The 18,405-nt window shown below is 46.3% G+C and overlaps 1 protein-coding gene across 1 annotated transcript; it reads right to left on the reverse strand.

Annotated features, from left to right (window-relative positions):
* Nucleotides 1-7,104: 7,104 nt before the first annotated feature.
* rnaseka (ribonuclease, RNase K a) lies at nt 7,105-16,317 on the reverse strand. Its single transcript, XM_063047595.1, has 3 exons — nt 16,181-16,317; nt 9,691-9,770; nt 7,105-8,885 (listed from the first exon to the last, which is right to left on the reverse strand). Exons 1-3 carry the CDS (start codon nt 16,256-16,258, stop codon nt 8,744-8,746), a joined length of 300 nt encoding a protein of 99 aa, XP_062903665.1. The 5' UTR covers nt 16,259-16,317; the 3' UTR covers nt 7,105-8,743.
* Nucleotides 16,318-18,405: the final 2,088 nt, after the last annotated feature.

Consider the following 18,405-nt stretch of genomic DNA (forward strand, 5'->3'; position numbering starts at 1 on the left):
AAAGCAACACACACAAAGGGTCTCTTGACGAAGGGTCTCGGCCTGAAACGTCGACTGCACCTCTTCCTGGAGATGCTGCCTGGCCTGCTGCATTCACCAGCAACTTTGATGTGTGTTGCTTGAATTTCCAGCATCTGCAGAATTCCTGTTGTTTGCATTTTTAAAACACACAAAATGCTGGAGGCTCTATCATGGGTACAGTACCAGCCTCTATAATATCCAAGATATCTTCAACAGAGCTGTAGTGGAGCATGTGTCAAGCTTCAAATTCTCCCTTGGAGGGTCAGACACCCTGAGCCAATAGGCTGGTCCTGGACTTATTTCCTGGCATAATTTACATATTACTATTTAATTATTTATCGTGCAACTGTAGCGAAACCCAATTTCCCCCGGGATCAATAAAGTATGACTATGACTATGACTATGACTACTAAATTCCTTGGTGTCCACATTTCCGAGGATTTCACCTGGTCCCTGAACTCCTCCATCCTGATCAAAAAGGTGCAACAGCACCTTTATTTCCTGCGGAGCATCAGGAAAGCTCACCTCTGTCCCAGGATACTGACGGACTTTTACCATTGTACCATTGAGAGCATACTCACCAACTGCATCTCAGTGCAGTATGGCAATTGTCCCGTATCGGACCGCAAAGCACTCCAGTGTGTGGTGAAAACAGCCCAGTGGATTATCGGCACCCAATTGCCCACCATTGAGAACATCTACCATAAACGCTTCCTGGGCAGAGCGAAAAGCATTATCAAGGATGCATCTCACCCTAACTGTGGACTTTTTACTCTCCTCCCATCCGGTAGGCACTACAGGAGCCTCCGCTCCCGCACCGACAGGCACAGGAAGAGCTTCTTCCCTGAGGCTGTGACCCTGCTGAACCTCTCATCACAGCACTAAGCAGTATTGCATCCGTATTGTACTGTCTCAGTACTTTTATATTTGTGTGCTGTAGCACTTGTTTTATTCGCAGTTATTTTGTAAATAATACTATTCTTTGCATTTCTGGTCAGATGCTAACTGCATTTCATTGGCTTTGTATCTGTACTTGGTACAATGACAATAAAGTTGAATCTAATCTAATCTTAGAGGAGCAGTGCTTCAGAAAGGCGACGTCTATCATCAAGGACCCCCATCACCCAGGTCATCCCTTTTCTCATTGGAAAGATGTACAGAGCCTGAAGGCACATACTCGGCAATTCAGGAAAAGCTTCTTCTCCTCTATCATCCGATTTCTGAATGGACTGAACCCATGAACACTACCTCACTACCATTTTTTAAATTTGTGGTTTTGCACTACTTATCTTAATTCAACTACTTAATATATAATATTAATACAGGCATCCATTAGTCTCATGAGACCATGGATTTGCGCCTTGGAAGGTTTCCAGGGCGCACACCTGGGCAAGGTTGTATGGAAGACCAGCAGTTGCCCATACTGCAAGTCTCCCCACTCCATACCACCGATGTTGTCCAAGGGAAGGGCATTAGGACCCATACAGCTTGGCACTGGTGTCGTCGCAGAGCAATGTGTGGTTAAGTGCTTTGCTCAAGGACCCACATGCTACCTCAGCCAAGGCTCGAACTAGCAACCTTTGAATCACTAGAGGAACGCCTTAACCACTGTAATTCATTTTTCTTTCTATACTTATCATGCTTTTGCATTGTACTGCTGCCGCAAAATTAACAAATTTCACAACATATGCCGGTGATATTAAACCCGATTCTGATTCTGAGAAACACAGCTGATCAGGCAGCATCCACGGAAATGAACAGACAGTCAACATTTTGGGCCAAGACCCTTTTTCAGGAAGGGAAGAATAAAAAGGTGGGTGGGAGGGGAAGAAGGACAGCTAGAGGTGACAGGTGAAGTTAGGTGAGTGGGAACAGTCAAGGGCTGGAGAGGAAGGAATCTGATTGGAGAGAAGAGTGGATTATAGAAGAAAGGGAAGGAGGAGGACAGAAGCCAAGGGGTAGTAGTACGCAGGTGAGAAGAGGTAAAAGTCAGAGTGGGGAATGGAGGAGGGGGGGAGGAGGATCTATTTACCAGGAGAAATCGATATTCATGCCACCAGTTTGGAGGCTACCCAGATGGAATATAAGGTGGTTCTCCTCCACCCTGAGGGTGGCCTCATCTTGGCAGAAGAGGAGGCCATGGATCGACATGTCAGAAGGGGAATAGGAATCGGGATTAAAATGCTTGGCCACCGGGAAGTCCCGCTTGTGGCGATGATGCGGAGGTGCTCAATGAGGCGGTTCCCCAATTTATGACAGGTCTCACCAAGGTGGGCACAACCTAAATAGTGCAAGGTAGTGTTCGTGGACACCATTATTCAGAAATCTGATGGCACGGGGGAAGATGCCAATCTTAATCTGTTGTGTGTGTGGGTCTACAGGTTCCTGTACCTCCCCTCTGATGGTGGTAATGCAAATAGGGCACGTCCCGGATGGTGGACATCCTTAGTAGTGGATGCTGGCTTCTGGACGCACCACCTCTTCAGGATATCCTTGATGGCGGGGAGGGTTGTGCCTGTGAGGAAAATAGCCAAGTCTATAGCCCTCTGCAGCCTCTTGTGATCCTGTGCTTTGGAGACTACGATGCAACTAGTCAGAATTCTTACCAAATATGGCCTCAGTTGCAAGGTCCGGGCCTCAAGCTGCGGGCTTGCCTGCTGTTGCAGTCCAGGTGAGGGGACACCTGAGGCAGTGTAGCATGGCGCTGGGGGCTCATTTAGGGCTGGCCTCTCCCGTCAGTGCTGCCCTCCAGTGTTCGACTGGTGGAATGACAGCCTGGATTGCCATGAGCTGTAATCAATTTGCATCTTGCTCAGGGTCTTGGACTATACGTGTGTTTCCTTGCGTAACGAGGTGTGTTTATTTTTCTCCCTCTTACTATTTTGAATGGCACTTCAGCCCCAGAGGAACACCGTCTCATTTGACTATCTGGTTTGAATGATAATTAAACGTAATTTGATTTTGATTTGATTTGAAGATACATCCCAAATCTCAATCGAGTAGTGCCAGTGATGTGCCTTCTTCCACGCTAACGTGTTAGGCCTAGGATGTTGTTGATATTGTTGATACTCGAGAACCATGCCTTCACCAGATTATTGTGAAATTTACCTGGGTCACAAGCGACCTTCAAGGCCATCTTTACCTAGTCTGGTCTGTGCATAGCTTCAAACCTTTTGCTGTCGATGACTCTCAACTATACTTTGAAAGGCTATAGCAAGCTCCACAGTTAATTGGGAACTGAAGAGAGAGGGGAATTATTTATGTAAAGCAAAATGGACTGTTGTGACTGAGAAAATGCTATCAAAAAGACAGTAAAGAACTGGATAAACACAGGATAAAGAATCAGTGCAAGGCTGTAATGACTCTACAGATATACACCAAATGGCTACTTTATTAGGTACGTTTTGTATATTAGGCAGCCACTGTGTGTCTGTCCATGGTTTTCTGCTGTTGTAGCCCATCCACTTCAAGGTTCGATGTGTTGTGGGTTCAGAGACGCTCTTCCACACACCACTGTTGTAATGTGTGGTTATTTGAGTTACTGTCACCTTCCTGTCAGCTTGAACCAATCTGGCCATTCTCCTCTGACCTCGCTCATTAACAAGGCAATTTCATCCACAAAACTGCTGCACAATAGATTTTTTTTTGCTTGTTGCACCATTCTCTGTAAACTCTAGATACAGTTGAGCATGAAAATCCAAAAGAACAGCAGTTTCTGAGATACTCAAACCACCCTGTCTGGCACCATCAATCATTCCACAGTCAAAAATCACTTTGATCATTAAATCTGAATCTAAATTTGTGTTGTTCTTTCCTGCACCTTGTGCCACATTGGGTAGCAATCTTGCCTTTTCTTTAGCATTGTGTCTTTTTTTTTTAAACGAGGCTGAGTTGCTAGCTTGATGCTCAACCCAACATGGATGGAAAGCATGCATGGAGCCTGCCGGATTCAAACCTGAGACCACTTGCCTTGAAGTCCAGTGCAATCTGAATCTGAAATTGAAAAAAGGCTCAAGACCTGTTTACCTTCATCAGTTAGGTGCTGACTTTAAAAGTTGGGAAGTTATATTGCCATCGTATAAAACCTCAATTAGGCCACATTTGGAGTATCATGTGCAGTTCTAGTTGCACTCATTACAGGAAAGATGTGGAGGATTTGGAGAAGGTGCAGAAGAGGCTCAACAGGATGCAGTCTACATTAGAGGGTATGAGTTCTAAGGAGAAGTTGAACAAACCTGGTTTGTTTTCTCTGGAATGTCAGAGGCTGAGGGAGACCTGATAGATAAATTATGAGGGATATGGTCAAGGTCAAAATTCAAAGTTCATTGAAATGTTCCTACTCTTCATCTCATGTTCTCAATATTTACTGCTTCTTTACTTACACCATTGTTTCGCCTTTTTGCATTTGCAGTGTGTTGCCTTCTGCATTCTACTTGAACGCCCTAGTTGGGCAGCCTTTCATTGATGCTGTTATAATTATTATTCTATAGATTTATTGATTATGCTCATAAGAAAATTAATCTCAGGGTTGTATGTGGTGACATATATGTACTTTGACAAATAAATTTACTTTGAACTTTGACATAAACTTATCAAAGTGTGCATAGACACCTGAAGAGCAGACTATCTGTTGGATGGAAGTGACCAACAACTCTGATAGAGGCAGATGCCAAGTTTTTAAGCTCACCAGTGGGAGGTGGTGCTTTAGCACTGCTGGCCCACCACCTCGAGGGAGTCTTGATCATAAGTGGGCCAAAACTCCTGAAGACAGGTGGCAAATCAACTGATGATCCCACTGGTGATAGCACAGGACAGTTAATATCTTAGTCCACGTGTATTTTGTAGCTCTAACTACGTTACCATATCTTTGGGATACATTTTCTTGCAGGCATCTACAGGAAAATGAATAAGTAGAATTTAAGAAAAAAACTATACAAAAACAAAGACTGACAAACAACCAATGTGTAAAAGAATAAAAATTGTTCAAATAAAATATAAATAACTGAGAACAGGGGTTGTAGAGTCCTTGAAAGTGAGAAAGGGTAGATAAGCTCTCCCCACCCAAAACTGGAAATGTCAAATACTAGAGGGCAAAGGTTTAAGGTGAAAGAGGGAAAAGTTCAAAGGAGATGGATGAGGCAAGTTTTTTTTTCTATATACAGAGAGAATGGGTGGCGGATGGAGATACATCTCTAGCAAAGGTGTAAAGCCTCCTTCCCTCCGCAAGCCTGCAGGTTACCTTTGGGCAAGGTGTAGCACCTGCTTAGCGCCCACCCCCCCACCCCAAAATTCAGGGTCACGTGAAGCCATGGGAGCAGGTGGTGGATGGTCGTACGAGCGGCCGGTGCACATCACAAGTCCTAGTTATGCGACCACTGACACCAGGGAGACAACCTCTGAAGAGTATTGATAATGGCTGGGGTCACCTGCCTAGTAAAGAGACTACCCAGAAGGCAATGGCAAACCAGTTCTGCAGGAAAATTTGCCGAAGTACCACAGTGGGGATGGAAAGACAATGATCGCCCATGTCATACGACACAGCACACAGCAGTGACGATGATACAGAGAGAGGTTAGGTGCCTGGAATGTGATTCCCATCAAGATCGTTGAGGCAAATCCTGTATGATAGCAATGCGTGAGAGGCACTTCGACACATGAACAGGCAGAAAATGGAGGAATATAGGCCCCGTGCAGGCAGATGGGATTAGTTAGATTATTCTGGTCAGCAGAGATATGATGGGCTGAAGGTCCTATTCCTGTGCTATACTGTTTATGCAGAGATGGTCACAGAGAGAAATCAGACAGCGCCCGTCCCCAGTGGAAATTTCTTTACGTAGGGGCCCTTCCCCTGTACACTGGGGACCTGGAGTGGAAGGTGTTGGATAGGGCAGTACCATGCAACAGGTTTTTATGTCAGTTCACTGACACCCCATCCACCTGTCCATTCTGTGACCGGGAGGAGTCAGTGTACCACGTTTATATGGAGTGTGAGAGGTTGCAGCCCCTATTTGAATAGCTGAAGGGGGCTGCTCCTCAGGATTTTGGCTACACATCAGCCCCGCGCTCTTGCTATATGGGCACCCAGGACGGAAGGGGGCGGATCGTTCGGATGATCTACCAGTGGGCTTGCTCCTGGGCCTGGCCAGAAAGATGGCCATTGGCAGCGGACAGTCGAGAGCTCTGCTGACTGCCTTCCAGCCAGCAAGATGGCCATTGGCAGCAGACAGTCGAGAGCTCTGCTGACTGCCTTCCAGCCAGCAAGATGGCTATTGGCAGCGGACAGTCGAGAGCTCTGCTGACTGCCTTCCGGGGATATGTTCATGCCCGGGTGTCCTTGGAGGGGGAGCATGGGGTCACAATGGATACGGTGGGGGACTTCCAGGAAGGGTGGGCCCTCTAGAGAGGAGAAAGAGGGGAGATTTGATAGATGTATACAAAACTAGGAGAGCTATAGATAGGGTAAATGCAAGCAGGCGTTTTCCACTGAAATTGGGTGAGACTAGAACTAGATATCATGGGTTAAAGGGGAAAGGTTAAACATGAAGAAGAACATCTTCACTCAGAGTGGTAAGAGCGTGGAACGAGCTACCAATGGAAGTGGTGAATATGGGCTCGATTTCAATGATTAGAAGTTTGGGTATATACAAGGATGAGAGGGGTATTGAGGGCAATGATCCAGATCCGGGTCAATGGGACTAAGTTAGGCCCAGACTAAATGGGCTAAAGGACCTGTTTGTGTGTTGTATGACTACCTCACAGTCAGAACTGGAATGTAGAGATACGGAGAAGATGGGTCCTATTTGTTGTACTATAAGTATGTATTTTCAAACATCACCCGGCACACCTGAACTACTGTGAAGAAACCATGGTCTGGCACCTGCTCTGCACACGACCGAAAGAAACTACAGAGATTTCCGGACATAGCTCAACCCATCACATTTTTCACTGCTTCAGCAAAGCAGCCAGCGTAATCACCCCACCCCAGACATTCCCTCTTTCACCCCTCTCCCATCTGAAGACTCAAAAGCAGGTACCACCAGGCTCAAGGACAGCTTCCATAATCAGACTCTTAAACAGATGTCCTCAAGGTTCAAGTTACATTTATTATTAAAGTATGTGTGTGGTATACAACTCTGAGATTCATCTTCTCCAGACAGCCACGAAAGAAAGAAAACATCAACCCCCATGCACAAACAAACCACGCAAACGGCTACAAGAGCATCAAACCTCAAAATGTCTTGTCTGATGAGATGTATTCTTGACCCCAATCTACCTCGTTAGGTTCTTGCACTTTATTGTTCACCAGCAGTGCACCTTTATGTAGCATTTCGATTTTATTCTGCTTTGTTATTGTTTTACTTTTTTTCTAGCTCAATACACTGTAAATGATCTGAATGAACAGTATGCAAGACAAGCTTTTCGTTGCATCTCAGTACATGTAACAATGATAAACCAATTAACCCACACTGTGCTGAGTGACAATCATTTTATTGTAACTCTTTTGTCGTTTTTTTCCCCCAAATAATGGATCATTGACGTTGGTGCAAAAATGATGCTCATCTCCCCATACACACCATCAACTTCAAAGCTGAACCAGAAACACGACATTGACACAGATAAACCAACAGGGATCTAAAGCTAAGCATCTGGAGGTGTGTATGGCTGAAGAATTAGTCACAATGGAATGAGGATCAAACAGATCGAGAAGGAAAAAAAACTTAGAGGGCACCCAAGAATCAGGTTTTACAAAATGGGTGGTGTCTTGGTATTTAAAATTGTACACCAATTATTTCTAAGCCACAAGAGATTCTGCAGAGTAGCACACACAAAATGCTGGAGGAACTCAGCAGGCCAGGCAGCATCTATGGAGAGGAATAAAGGGCTGACGTTTCAAATCAAGATATTTCATCAGGACTGGAACGGAAGGGGAAGAAGCCAAAAGGAAAGGAGGGAAGGCTTCTTTCCCCCTTCCTTCCCAGTCCCGATGAAGAGTCTTCCCTGAATAAACTGTTTATCCCTCTCCATAAGATGCTGCCTGACCTGCTGAGTTCCTCCAGCAATTTTGTGAGTTGCCCTCTATTCATTCAAATAAATTAAATTTTCATTAAAAATTCAAAAGTTAAAGACAAACATGCTCTTTATGGTCCACAGCTTCTACATTGTCAAAAGGAGTGGAATTTGGACTCGGGGGAGGGGGAGGAAGCAGGAACCCATTAAACAATCTCCATGGAAACAAGGTCAGAAAACGGCAAGGGCACAACTTTATTGTTTCACCTCGTCTTCCCCCGACCCCAGGCAATCCCAGATCAAAGTGGCCCATTCCTGGGAGGGATTAGACCCAAGAGCAAGATGGGGGGGGGGGGTGAATAGTAGAAAACAGCCAGCAACCCCCCTTGACAGTCAACAGCGCAAACTTCCCAAGGAGAATTCCCCTCTACCCACACTTGAGAAGAGCAGAGAGAACTCTCCTCCCCCCACCTTCCCAATAACTCCCCATTCCACAAGAAAACGAGACAAGGTCGATCACATTTAACCCTATCACTCCCTCCTCCAACCTCCCACCCCTTCCCCAGCTAGTGAAATATCACAAACAAATTTATTTATATTAAAGCAGCAAGATTTCAAAAATACAAGATTAAATAAACAGTAACAGCAGGTCATTTAAAGGGGAAGGCGTGGTGGGTCACCCAGTCGGGAAGGGGGTCAAGGAGGCGGGACGGTTTTAGCGAACCATGTACTCCTTGCGTTTGTTCAGGCGGATCTGGCAGAAGGAGAAGCCCCCCAGCACGATGTAAATGGCAGCGGCGATGAAGCAGTTGTAGCTGACCTGTTCGTAGAGCCGGTAGATGCGTGCCGGGGATTTCCTGGGGGAGAAGCGAGGGAGGCATTGGTTGAAGGGTTAAGGGTCCACTATTGATTGGCTACTCACCCTCCCACTGTATAACCATCAAACAGTCTCCAGCCTTATTGCAGGCTCCTTTCCCAGTACTGCTCAGTGCCTCCCTCCAGCCAGCGCCCCGACTGCCCCCTTGCCGCACCCGCCCCGCAACAGCCCGGATGCCTCCTTTCCACCAACGCTCCACAGTGCCTCAACTCCCTCTCCCACCACAACGTCAACTCTGTCCTCCTTCCCACCCCCCTGGGCTCAGCTCCCCCTTCCTCGCACCCCCCCCCAACTTTCAAGCCCCACAAGCTCCTCCAAAGCCTCGGTGAAGTCTTTCTCGCCACCTTAATCATCACCCTAATTGAACCCGCCAACAACAGAAACGGTGGCGGGCTTTACTCAACCACGTGATCCCTCCAACCCTCCACCGTGTTCTTCCGCCAGATCACAGGCTAAACAGATCGAGATTTGGAGATACAGCACAGTAACTGGCCCTTCTAGGCCAATGAGCCCGCACTGCCCAATTACACCCACGTGACCATTTAACCTACTAACCGGTACATCTTTGGACTGTGGGAGGAAACTGGAGCCCGTGGAGGAAACCCATGCAGTCATGGGGAGAACGTACAAACTCCTTACAGGCAGCCAGTAGCAGGACTGAACTCCGATTACTGGCACTGTAAAAACAGCATGCTATGATGTCCACCCCCCCTTGCCCCCACCACCTCCCCACACGCCCCTGCCCTGTGGCACCCCAACCCCTGCACTGCCGAATGTAAACTTACTCTACAAAGTCCTCCTCGGTGAAGGGAACGTCTTCGATCAGCACCGCCGAATGGATATTGAAGAAAACACCCAGCAAGGCCTGGAACGGGACAAAGAACCAAGTTACCCCACCAACCCTTCTTCACCAAACCCAGGCGGGCAGAGGCGACTCGGCTTGGGGATTTCTGAGAGATAACTTTCATCAGAGTCAACGGCACTCTGGTTAAGTGACGGGACGTACACCCACGGCTAGTGCAGCCATGGTCCCAAAGACCCAGGTTCGATCCTGACCTCCATTATGCGTGGGGGACCATTCCCCAGTGAGATTCTGTGCCACGGAGTTTGCATGCTCTCTCTGGGACCACGAGTTTCTCCCGGGTGCTCCGGTTCCCACAATGGCGCGGGGGAGGGGGGCTAATTGGCCACTGTAAATTGCCCCCTAATGCATGGGTGAGGGGGGAGGAATCTTGGGGTATTGATGGGAATGTAGGAAGAATAAAATACAACTAATGTGGAATTATTACAAATGGGTAGCTGATGGCCAACACAGACCCAATGGGCTGAAGGGCCTATTTTTGAGTTGCATCTTCTATGAATCTGCAGAGACAACAACTCAGATCCAGTGAAGCTCGATGAAGAATTTAAATTCCTGTGTTTAACTGTGATGAACCCATCCACCTACACCGGGAGCAAGGTTTGATCCATCTAAGCACCGGGCCGATTTGAAGAGGTCAAGTACAGGCCAGAACTTGGGGCCTAGGCCCAGAGTGTATCATTGCAGCGGGGCCTGGGTCCGAGTGCAGGGGAGGACCCTTTGTTTGGACAATTTAAAAGCCGGGCCCAATGAACTGAAAAGGCAGGGTGTCAGGGCCGGAGGCGATCTTCGGGCTGGTTCTGCACCACGATGTTTACTCAGTCTCCTCGTCACTGAGGCTGTGCCCTACACTGTGTGTAGTGTTTGCGATTTGGCCCACTACGTGATGAACTGAGACTGAGACCATGGGCCTACACTGGGCTTCGGGTTTTATAGACTCACTTTCGTTCTGAATGTTGTTGCTTGCTCCATTGTTAGCATGATTTGTGTTTTATTCCCTCTCTGCTCATCGGTCTGTTTTTAAATTGGGTTCTTTCAGGTTTCTGCTGCCTGTAAGCAGATGAATCTCAAGGTTGTACAATTCATAACATCATAAAATTATCAAGAAAGGCAACTGGGATAATCCTGGGTATTACAGAACGGTGAGTCTTACACAAGTTGATAAAATGGTTAAGGATGCTTACGGAATGGTTGCTTTTATTAGTTCAAAAGTCAAGAGGTTACGTTGCAACTTTATAAAACTCTGGTTTGGCCAAATCTGGAGTATTGCGTACAGCTCAGTTCACCAGGTTTACCAGGATGCTGCCTGGTTTAGAGGGTGTGTGCTATCATGAGAGGCCGGATAAAGTTGGGTTATTCTTTGGAGCAGCAGAGGCTGAGGGGAGATCTGATAGAGGTTTACAGGATTGTGAGAGGCATAGACAGAGTAGACAGAGAGTATCTGTTTCCCAGAGTAGAAATATCTTATACCAGAGGGCATGCATTGAAGGTGAGAGGGGAGAGGGTCAAAGGGGATATGAGGAAAGTTTTTACTCAGAGAGTGGCGGATGCCTGGTATGGTGGTACGGGCTTCTAAGAGACGTTTAGATAAGCACATAAATGTGAGGAAGGTTGGGGATATAGACACTGTGTAGGTAGAAGATTAGTTTTTGGGGGGGGGGTTGATCTCCTTTTTAGCTGGTTTGACACAACACTCTGGGACAAAGAGCCTGTCCTATGCTGCAAAAAGTTAATTTTTTTCATGGCATGTAAGCTAATTTGGAACTCTGCTCTATAAAGGATGCATTCAGTCAGTCGCTGCACCCACTGATAACCAGGATAAAAAAAAAAGATTTCACAAAGTGGAATTTCCAAGAGACGCCCAGTCCTGAACACACTGGTTTTGACTGAGATGGTTTGTGGCAGACCCAAACAGCTGGAGCGTAAACACAGAACTCTGGCACGGAGCAGTCTCATCCTGATCTCCTGGGCTTTATTCCATATCAAATGAGAGTCATAGAGAGGGTTAATGCGCACAGTCTGTTTCCTGGGGTTGGGGAAATCAAGGACTAGAAGGAATAGGGTTCAAGGTGAGAGGGGAGAGATTTAATTATCGACCAGAGGGCAGTCCGAGCTGTCAGTGGTGGTTATTGGGGGGCGGGGGGGGGGGAAGAAGGTGCATCAACATTTAAAAGGCACTTGGTCAGGTTCACTGATAGGAAAGATTTAGAGCAGGGGATCCCAACCCTGCTTAATGCTATTGGCCCATGGAATAAAAAAGTTGGGAACCCCTGGTTTAGAGGGATCTGGACCAACTTCAGGAAAGTGGGGTTAGTTCTGAGTTTTTTTTTAAAAACAGAGTGGTGGGTGCATGGAATACCCTGCCATGGGTGGTGGTTGAGGCCGATACATTAGGGACATTTAAGAGACTCTTAGATAGGGACATAGATGATAGAAAAAGCATCAACATGGACCAGTTGGGCCAGAGGGCCTGTTTAGGAACTGTGTGACTCTCTTCTCTTAGACCCGGGCCTTTGGCATACAGGAGCCTGAAGACGTACATTCAGTATTTTTAGGAACAGCTTCTTCCCCTCTGCCATCAGATTACCAAACAGTCCACAACCCCATGAACTCAACCCCACTATTATATATTCCAATTGTAATTTATAGGAATTTTTTATGCATTCCACAATGTTTTGTATTGTGACTTGTAGCTTTTGTGTATTATACTGTACTTCTGCAGCAAAACAAAGATTATCACTTCGATTTCAACATTTCAGAGAAAGTTGGATAAGTACATAAATGGGAGGTGTTGGGGGGGTGAGGGGAGTATGGATGGCTATAGTCCAGGTACTGGTTGATGGGACTAGGAAAATGAAGTTAGTATGGACTAGATCAGGGGTCCCCAATCTTTTTTGCACTGCGGACCAGTTTCGTATTGACAATATTCTTGCGGACCGGCCGACCCGGCGGGGGGGGGGGGGGTAGGGTTGCCAACGGACAAGAGTAGAGCCAAATACGTTGTTTACACCTAGAGACTACAATGACCATGAAGCCTTGCACGGGCACTAGCGCGCATGCGTGGTTTGCGCATACGTGTACGTCGCAATTTTTTCTACAAATCGTTTTTGGCGATTCTGTGGGGGGGGTGTTAATCACGACCGGAATATAGGTGATAAGTGACTAATACACTCAATTTTGTTTCTAAAAGGGTTTATCTAACGAATTTAATATTAAACACACAGCACATATTTTCCTCGCATGAATATAGCGATAAGTCAATTATCAGGAGAGGACAGGGGAGCTTGAAGTAAGTGCTGAACGAACTTCCAGTAGAAGTGGTAGAGACAGGTTCCATATTATTTAAAAAAAAACTGGATAGGTATATGGACAGGAAAGGAATGGAGGGGTATGGGCTGAGTGCAGGTCAGTGGGACTAGGTGAGAGTAGATTTCGGCACGGACTAAAAGGGCCGAGATGGCCTGTTTCCGTGCTGTAATTGTTATATGGTTATATAAGTACCCACACACAGCACATATTTTCCCCGTATGAACATATAAAATCATTGCAACACACCAATATCGCTGAATCAGTGGGAGCCCTGGGCTTGTTTCCCTGCAACAAGACAGTCCTATCGAAGGGTGACGGGAGACAGCGATACACGAAGGAGGTTCCTTATGTCCAGTCTATTCTGCAATTTGGTTTTCGTTGCTTTCATTGCAGAAATATGTTGGAAATGGAAGCAACGTTTTCAGTGCTTTCGTGGCTATCTCAGGATATTTAGCCTTGACTTTGATCCAGAATGCCGGCAGAGATGTTATGTCAAACATACTTCTCAGCCTGCCGTCATCTGCAAGCTCAAGAAGTTGATCTTCTTCCCGCCTGACATGGATGACGCGCGGGTAATGACCTCGCATGCGTAATGGCTCAACAGTGGGTATGACAAAGAATAAGGAAAGGTGCAGCTGACTCCTATCGCCAAATCATATCGTTTCCTCACGGCCCGGTAGCGCATGCTTTGCAGCCCGGTACCAGTCCGTGGCCCGGTGGTTGGGGACCGCTAGACTAGATGGGCTGAAAGATCAAGATTTACGGTATCTGGCACAAATATTACTGGAGAGGTTATCTCCTCCAAGGGACTCAAAGCCTAAAGAGCTGGTGAGGGCATCAATTAATAGTTGCGTAAAATTGATTAAATGTCTATCAGATAATGAGTTAGGAAGTGGGGCAGTACTCAACTCTTAAATTTGCTTACATAATGCTGAGTTGGCCCTGTCTGGAAGGCTTAATAACACCATACACTTTAAGGAATTGAAAACGGGGAATTCACCCCACCAAAATGCTTTCATTTTATGATTTGGGAGGGATGGGGGATGAGTTCCTGCAGGACATATCAAGACTGAAAACTTAGAACAGGTTTTCTCCTTCTGTGTGAACTTTCAAATGCATTAAACAAAAGCAGCTCTCTTGAAGTTATTCTCTCGGGAAATGGGTTTTGGGTAGTTTGAAATTTTTGATAAAAATTGCCTCCTAGCATTACCCACAGGACATGCCGATGACCCTGCTGGGCACAAATCCTGACACAGCAGTTTTAGACACAGATGCACAGAGTAATAATAAACCTGATTCATTGGCTTCTTTTTGGTACTATTTTACTCTCCATCACTCGATCATCTGGGAACCATGGTCTTACCTTTGGAGCGTTAACTAATTGTGACAGGGGAAGGAGGCATAAGGGAACACCACCCCCTCAGGTTCCCCTCAATGTGACACAGCAACCCAATGTGGAAACACATCACTGCCCCTTCACCCTCATGGGGTCCCCCCTCCCACACAGCACCCTCACCAGGACTGCAGCGGTTCAAAGAGGCAGCTCACTCCCATAGGGGCAGTTAGGGATGGGTATTGCACAATGGCCTTGACAGTAACCCAGGTCCAAAAGAAAAAGTGAAATACAGAGAATAACAACAGCTTGCCACCAATATACAATATGTGCAAAAGTCTTAAAAAACATATATATATATAGCTAAGATGCCCAAGACTTTTGCACAGTTCTGTAGTAATTTTGTGTATTGCACTCTACTGCTGCCACAAAAAACAAATTTCACGCCAGGTGATGATAAACCAGAGTCTGATCTGGGTCTCTATTGTGGACTAAGAGTAGGAAGGGGGCAGGGAGAGGGGAATCATTGTTGGGGAGAGAGAGTGGGAAGCACCAGATGACTTTCCAATGATCTACAAGCCAATTGTTTGGACCCAAATTATCTTGTCTGGTGTCTCAGGGCTGTGTGTGTCTGGACCCATGCAGCCCCGGTTCTGGAGCATCTTCTCTGCCACCTGTCCCACACCCCTCCCGCGGCACTCCACCCTCATCATTCCCAACATCCTTTGCTCCCACCAGATTTACAAACTCGCTCTCCACTCCGAGTTGACAAACACAGGACTGTGCAAAAGTCTTGGGCAACCTAGCCATAAATATGTGTGCAAGACTCTTGCACAGTACTGTGGAACAAGACAAATGAAAATATTTAGAAACCAACTTCAGAGAAATAAGCCCTTCGCTCTAACTGGTTCATGCCAACCAAGATTCTCAGGTTAGCTGGTCCCATGCACACAAGAGAGTCTGCAGATGCTGGAAACCCACAGGAATGCACACAAAATGCTAGGGGAACTCAGCAGGTTAGGCAGCATCTATGGAGGGGAATAAACAGTCGAAGTTTCCAGCAGAGACCCTTCATCAGGGCTGGAAAGGAAGGGGGAAGAAGCCAAAATACGGTTGGGGGAGGGGAAAAGAGTATAAGCCGGCAGGTGACAGATGAGCCAGCTGAGGGGGAAGGTAGGTAGGTAGGTGGGTGGGGAGGAGGTATGAAGTGAAAAGCTGAGAGGTGATAGGTGGAAACTGTAAAGGACTGTCTATTCCTCTTCATATATGCTGTGTGGCCTGCTGAATTCCTCCAGCATTTTACGTGTGTACGCCATTCCCACATCCCTTGCAACTTCCCCATTCAGTTTGGGTAGCTCCTCTTCCATCCCTCGCTTGTGAAATGCGAGGGGAAGTACTCAATCCAACATTTCCTTTCTCCGTACAAGGACAGATGCGTTAAAGAAGCAGCCTGTTTTCGTGTCAATTATTGAACTGAGCTGGGGGCTTGGAAGACACAGAGATGACCCATCTTCAATATAACTGTGGGAATCCCGATCAGCCTCCAGAGAGAAGAAACCTGGATTGCCCGTGGGGGGAACACTAGAAATGCTGTACAGGGGTGAACGGGGGGGAGAGGTCAACCCGAACGGTGTTTGAGGAATCAGTGTGTATACGGAAAAATCCTTCCTCCCGAAACGTTAATTCATTCCACAGAGCCGCTGGGTCACGGAGCAGCCTGACACCGGCGTGGGTTCCGGGGTTGCCCTTGGTACCTGAAGGCAAGGTGGCTTACCAGCATGATGACTCCCCAGATGCTGAGAACAATGCCGCAGGCCGCCAGCTTGGGTCCACAGCACAAGAGAGACGCCATCTCCCAGCGCTGCCAGCCGCCTCTTCTTCTTCCTGGTGCCGAATGAAATTCACTCCCGCTGATTGCGAAATGGATCAACCCTGGGCACCATGACGGACAGTAAGGGGTGAGGCAAAGAAAGAGAGTTCCCAGCAATCGAAAATAGAGACCTCCCCCTTAGAAACAACCCTGAACCCAAGTATAAACATATATTATATATTAATACAATCTGCATAGGTCAACAGGGCATCACTTGAAAACAAATAAGAGTACTTTATCCCCAGCGTTCAACGTTTACTCCCCTCCTACATGTGTTACAGTGGAACAGTCCCAATGTAGCATCACTTGACTATCACGTGATTCTTACAGTGTCAACGCGGCTCTTGGCAGAGTGAGGGGTTTAGAAAGTAATATGTGTTATTTTCGTTAATGCGTGATGTATTTGGGAATTGATCGTATTTATTTTGCTAATTAAAATAATCAAAATTAAGATAAAAACGTATTATCTATAGACAAACCTATCAGCACTTTGGACTGAAGCTCAGTGTTTAGTTGTTGAGATGTGATCTTGGTGACATTTGAATTGCATTGAATTGACTTACTTGCATCCTTCATGTACATGAGTAAAAATCTTTACGTTACGTCTCAGTCTAACTGTGCAATTTATAGTAAATAGTATATACAACAGGATTTTCAATATAACATAAAAATACAGTTGTGTCAGCATGAGTTAATCAGCCCGATGGCCTGGTGGAAGAAGCTGTCCCGGAGCCTGTTGGTCCTGGCTTTTATGCTGCGGTACCGTTGCCCGGATGGTAGCTGCTGGAACAGTTTGTGGTTAGGGTGACTGGGGTGTCCAATGATCCATTGAGCCCTTTTACACACCTGTCTTTGTAAATTGTGTTTTAAAATTTTCTTCTGACTTCCTATTTTTTTTAATTCGCAAGGGGCGAGTCTGGAGATCCACATCTCAAGACTCATCAAGAGTTTCATCCCCACTGCCACATGCTTCTTGAACCGGCAGGTTCGCTATCTTTGACTATATTTTTTCTCTTTCAACTTGCACTAAAATGTTTACTGTACTAGTTGGGTTTATTTTTCCATTTAAGTTATAAATAGTTTATATTATTTGAAATTCATGTAATTTATGTTTGTATTATAGACCAATAAGACACTAAAGTAGAATTAGGCAATTTGACCCAGACAGTCTGGTCTGCCATTTGATCATGGGAGATCCATTTCCCTCTCAAATCTCCTGCCTTCTCCCCATATCATAAAACATAGCAGCTGAATTAGGCCATTGGCCCATCGAGTTTGCTCCGCCATTCAATCATGGCTGATCCTTTTCTTTTATCCTTTTATTCTCCTCCTCAACCCCAGTTCCCAGCCTTCTCCCCGTAATCTTTGACGTCATGTCCAATCAAGAACCAATCAGTCTCTGCCTTAAATATACCCAATGACCTGGCCTCCACAGCTGCATGTGGCAACAAATTCCACAAGTTCACTACCCTTTGGCTAAAGAAATTTCCCCACATCTCTATTTCGAAAGGGCGCCCCTCTATCCTGAGGCTGTGCCCCCTTGTCCTAGACTCTCCCACCATGGGAAACATCCTTTCCACATCTACTCTGTCAGGCCTTTCAACATTCGAAAGCATTCAAAGAGATTCCCCCGTCATCCTTCTGAATTCCAGCAAGTACAGACCCAGGGCCATCAAACATTCCTTGTATGATAACCCTTTCATTCCTGGAATTATCCTTGTGAACCTCCTCTGGACCCTCTCAAATGCCAGCACACCTTTTCTAAGATGAGTGGCCCAAAACTGTTCACAATACTCAAGGTGAGGCCTCACCATTGTCTTATAAAGCCTCATCATCACATCCTTGCTCTTGTACTCTAGACCTCTTGAAATGAATACTAACATGGCATTTGCCTTCCTCACCACCGACTCAACCTGCAAGTTAACCTTCAGAGTGTTCTGCATAAGGACTCCAAAGTCCCTTTGCAACTCAGATTCCCAGATTTTCTCCCCGTTTAGAAAATAGTCTGCACATTTATTTCTACTATCGAAGTGCATGAGGATGCATTTTCCAACATTGTATTTCATTTGCCACTTTCTTGCCCATGCTCCTAATCTGTCTAAGCCCTTCTGCAGCCTACCTGTTTCCTC

Source organism: Mobula hypostoma, chromosome 5 (genome assembly GCF_963921235.1).
Source record: "Mobula hypostoma chromosome 5, sMobHyp1.1, whole genome shotgun sequence".
NCBI lineage: Eukaryota > Metazoa > Chordata > Chondrichthyes > Myliobatiformes > Myliobatidae > Mobula > Mobula hypostoma.

What these genes read in the sequence shown, in the direction of transcription:
- rnaseka (XM_063047595.1), bottom strand. Translation starts at nt 16,258, where the DNA reads ATGGCGTCTCTCTTGTGCTGTGGACCCAAGCTGGCGGCCTGCGGCATT. An exon ending in TCTGGGGAGTCATCATGCTG is followed by an intron (nt 9,771 to 16,180) that starts GTAAGCCACCTT and finishes GTCCCGTTCCAG; the next exon opens with GCCTTGCTGGGTGTTTTCTT. An exon ending in ACCGAGGAGGACTTTGTAGA is followed by an intron (nt 8,886 to 9,690) that starts GTAAGTTTACAT and finishes CTTCTCCCCCAG; the next exon opens with GAAATCCCCGGCACGCATCT.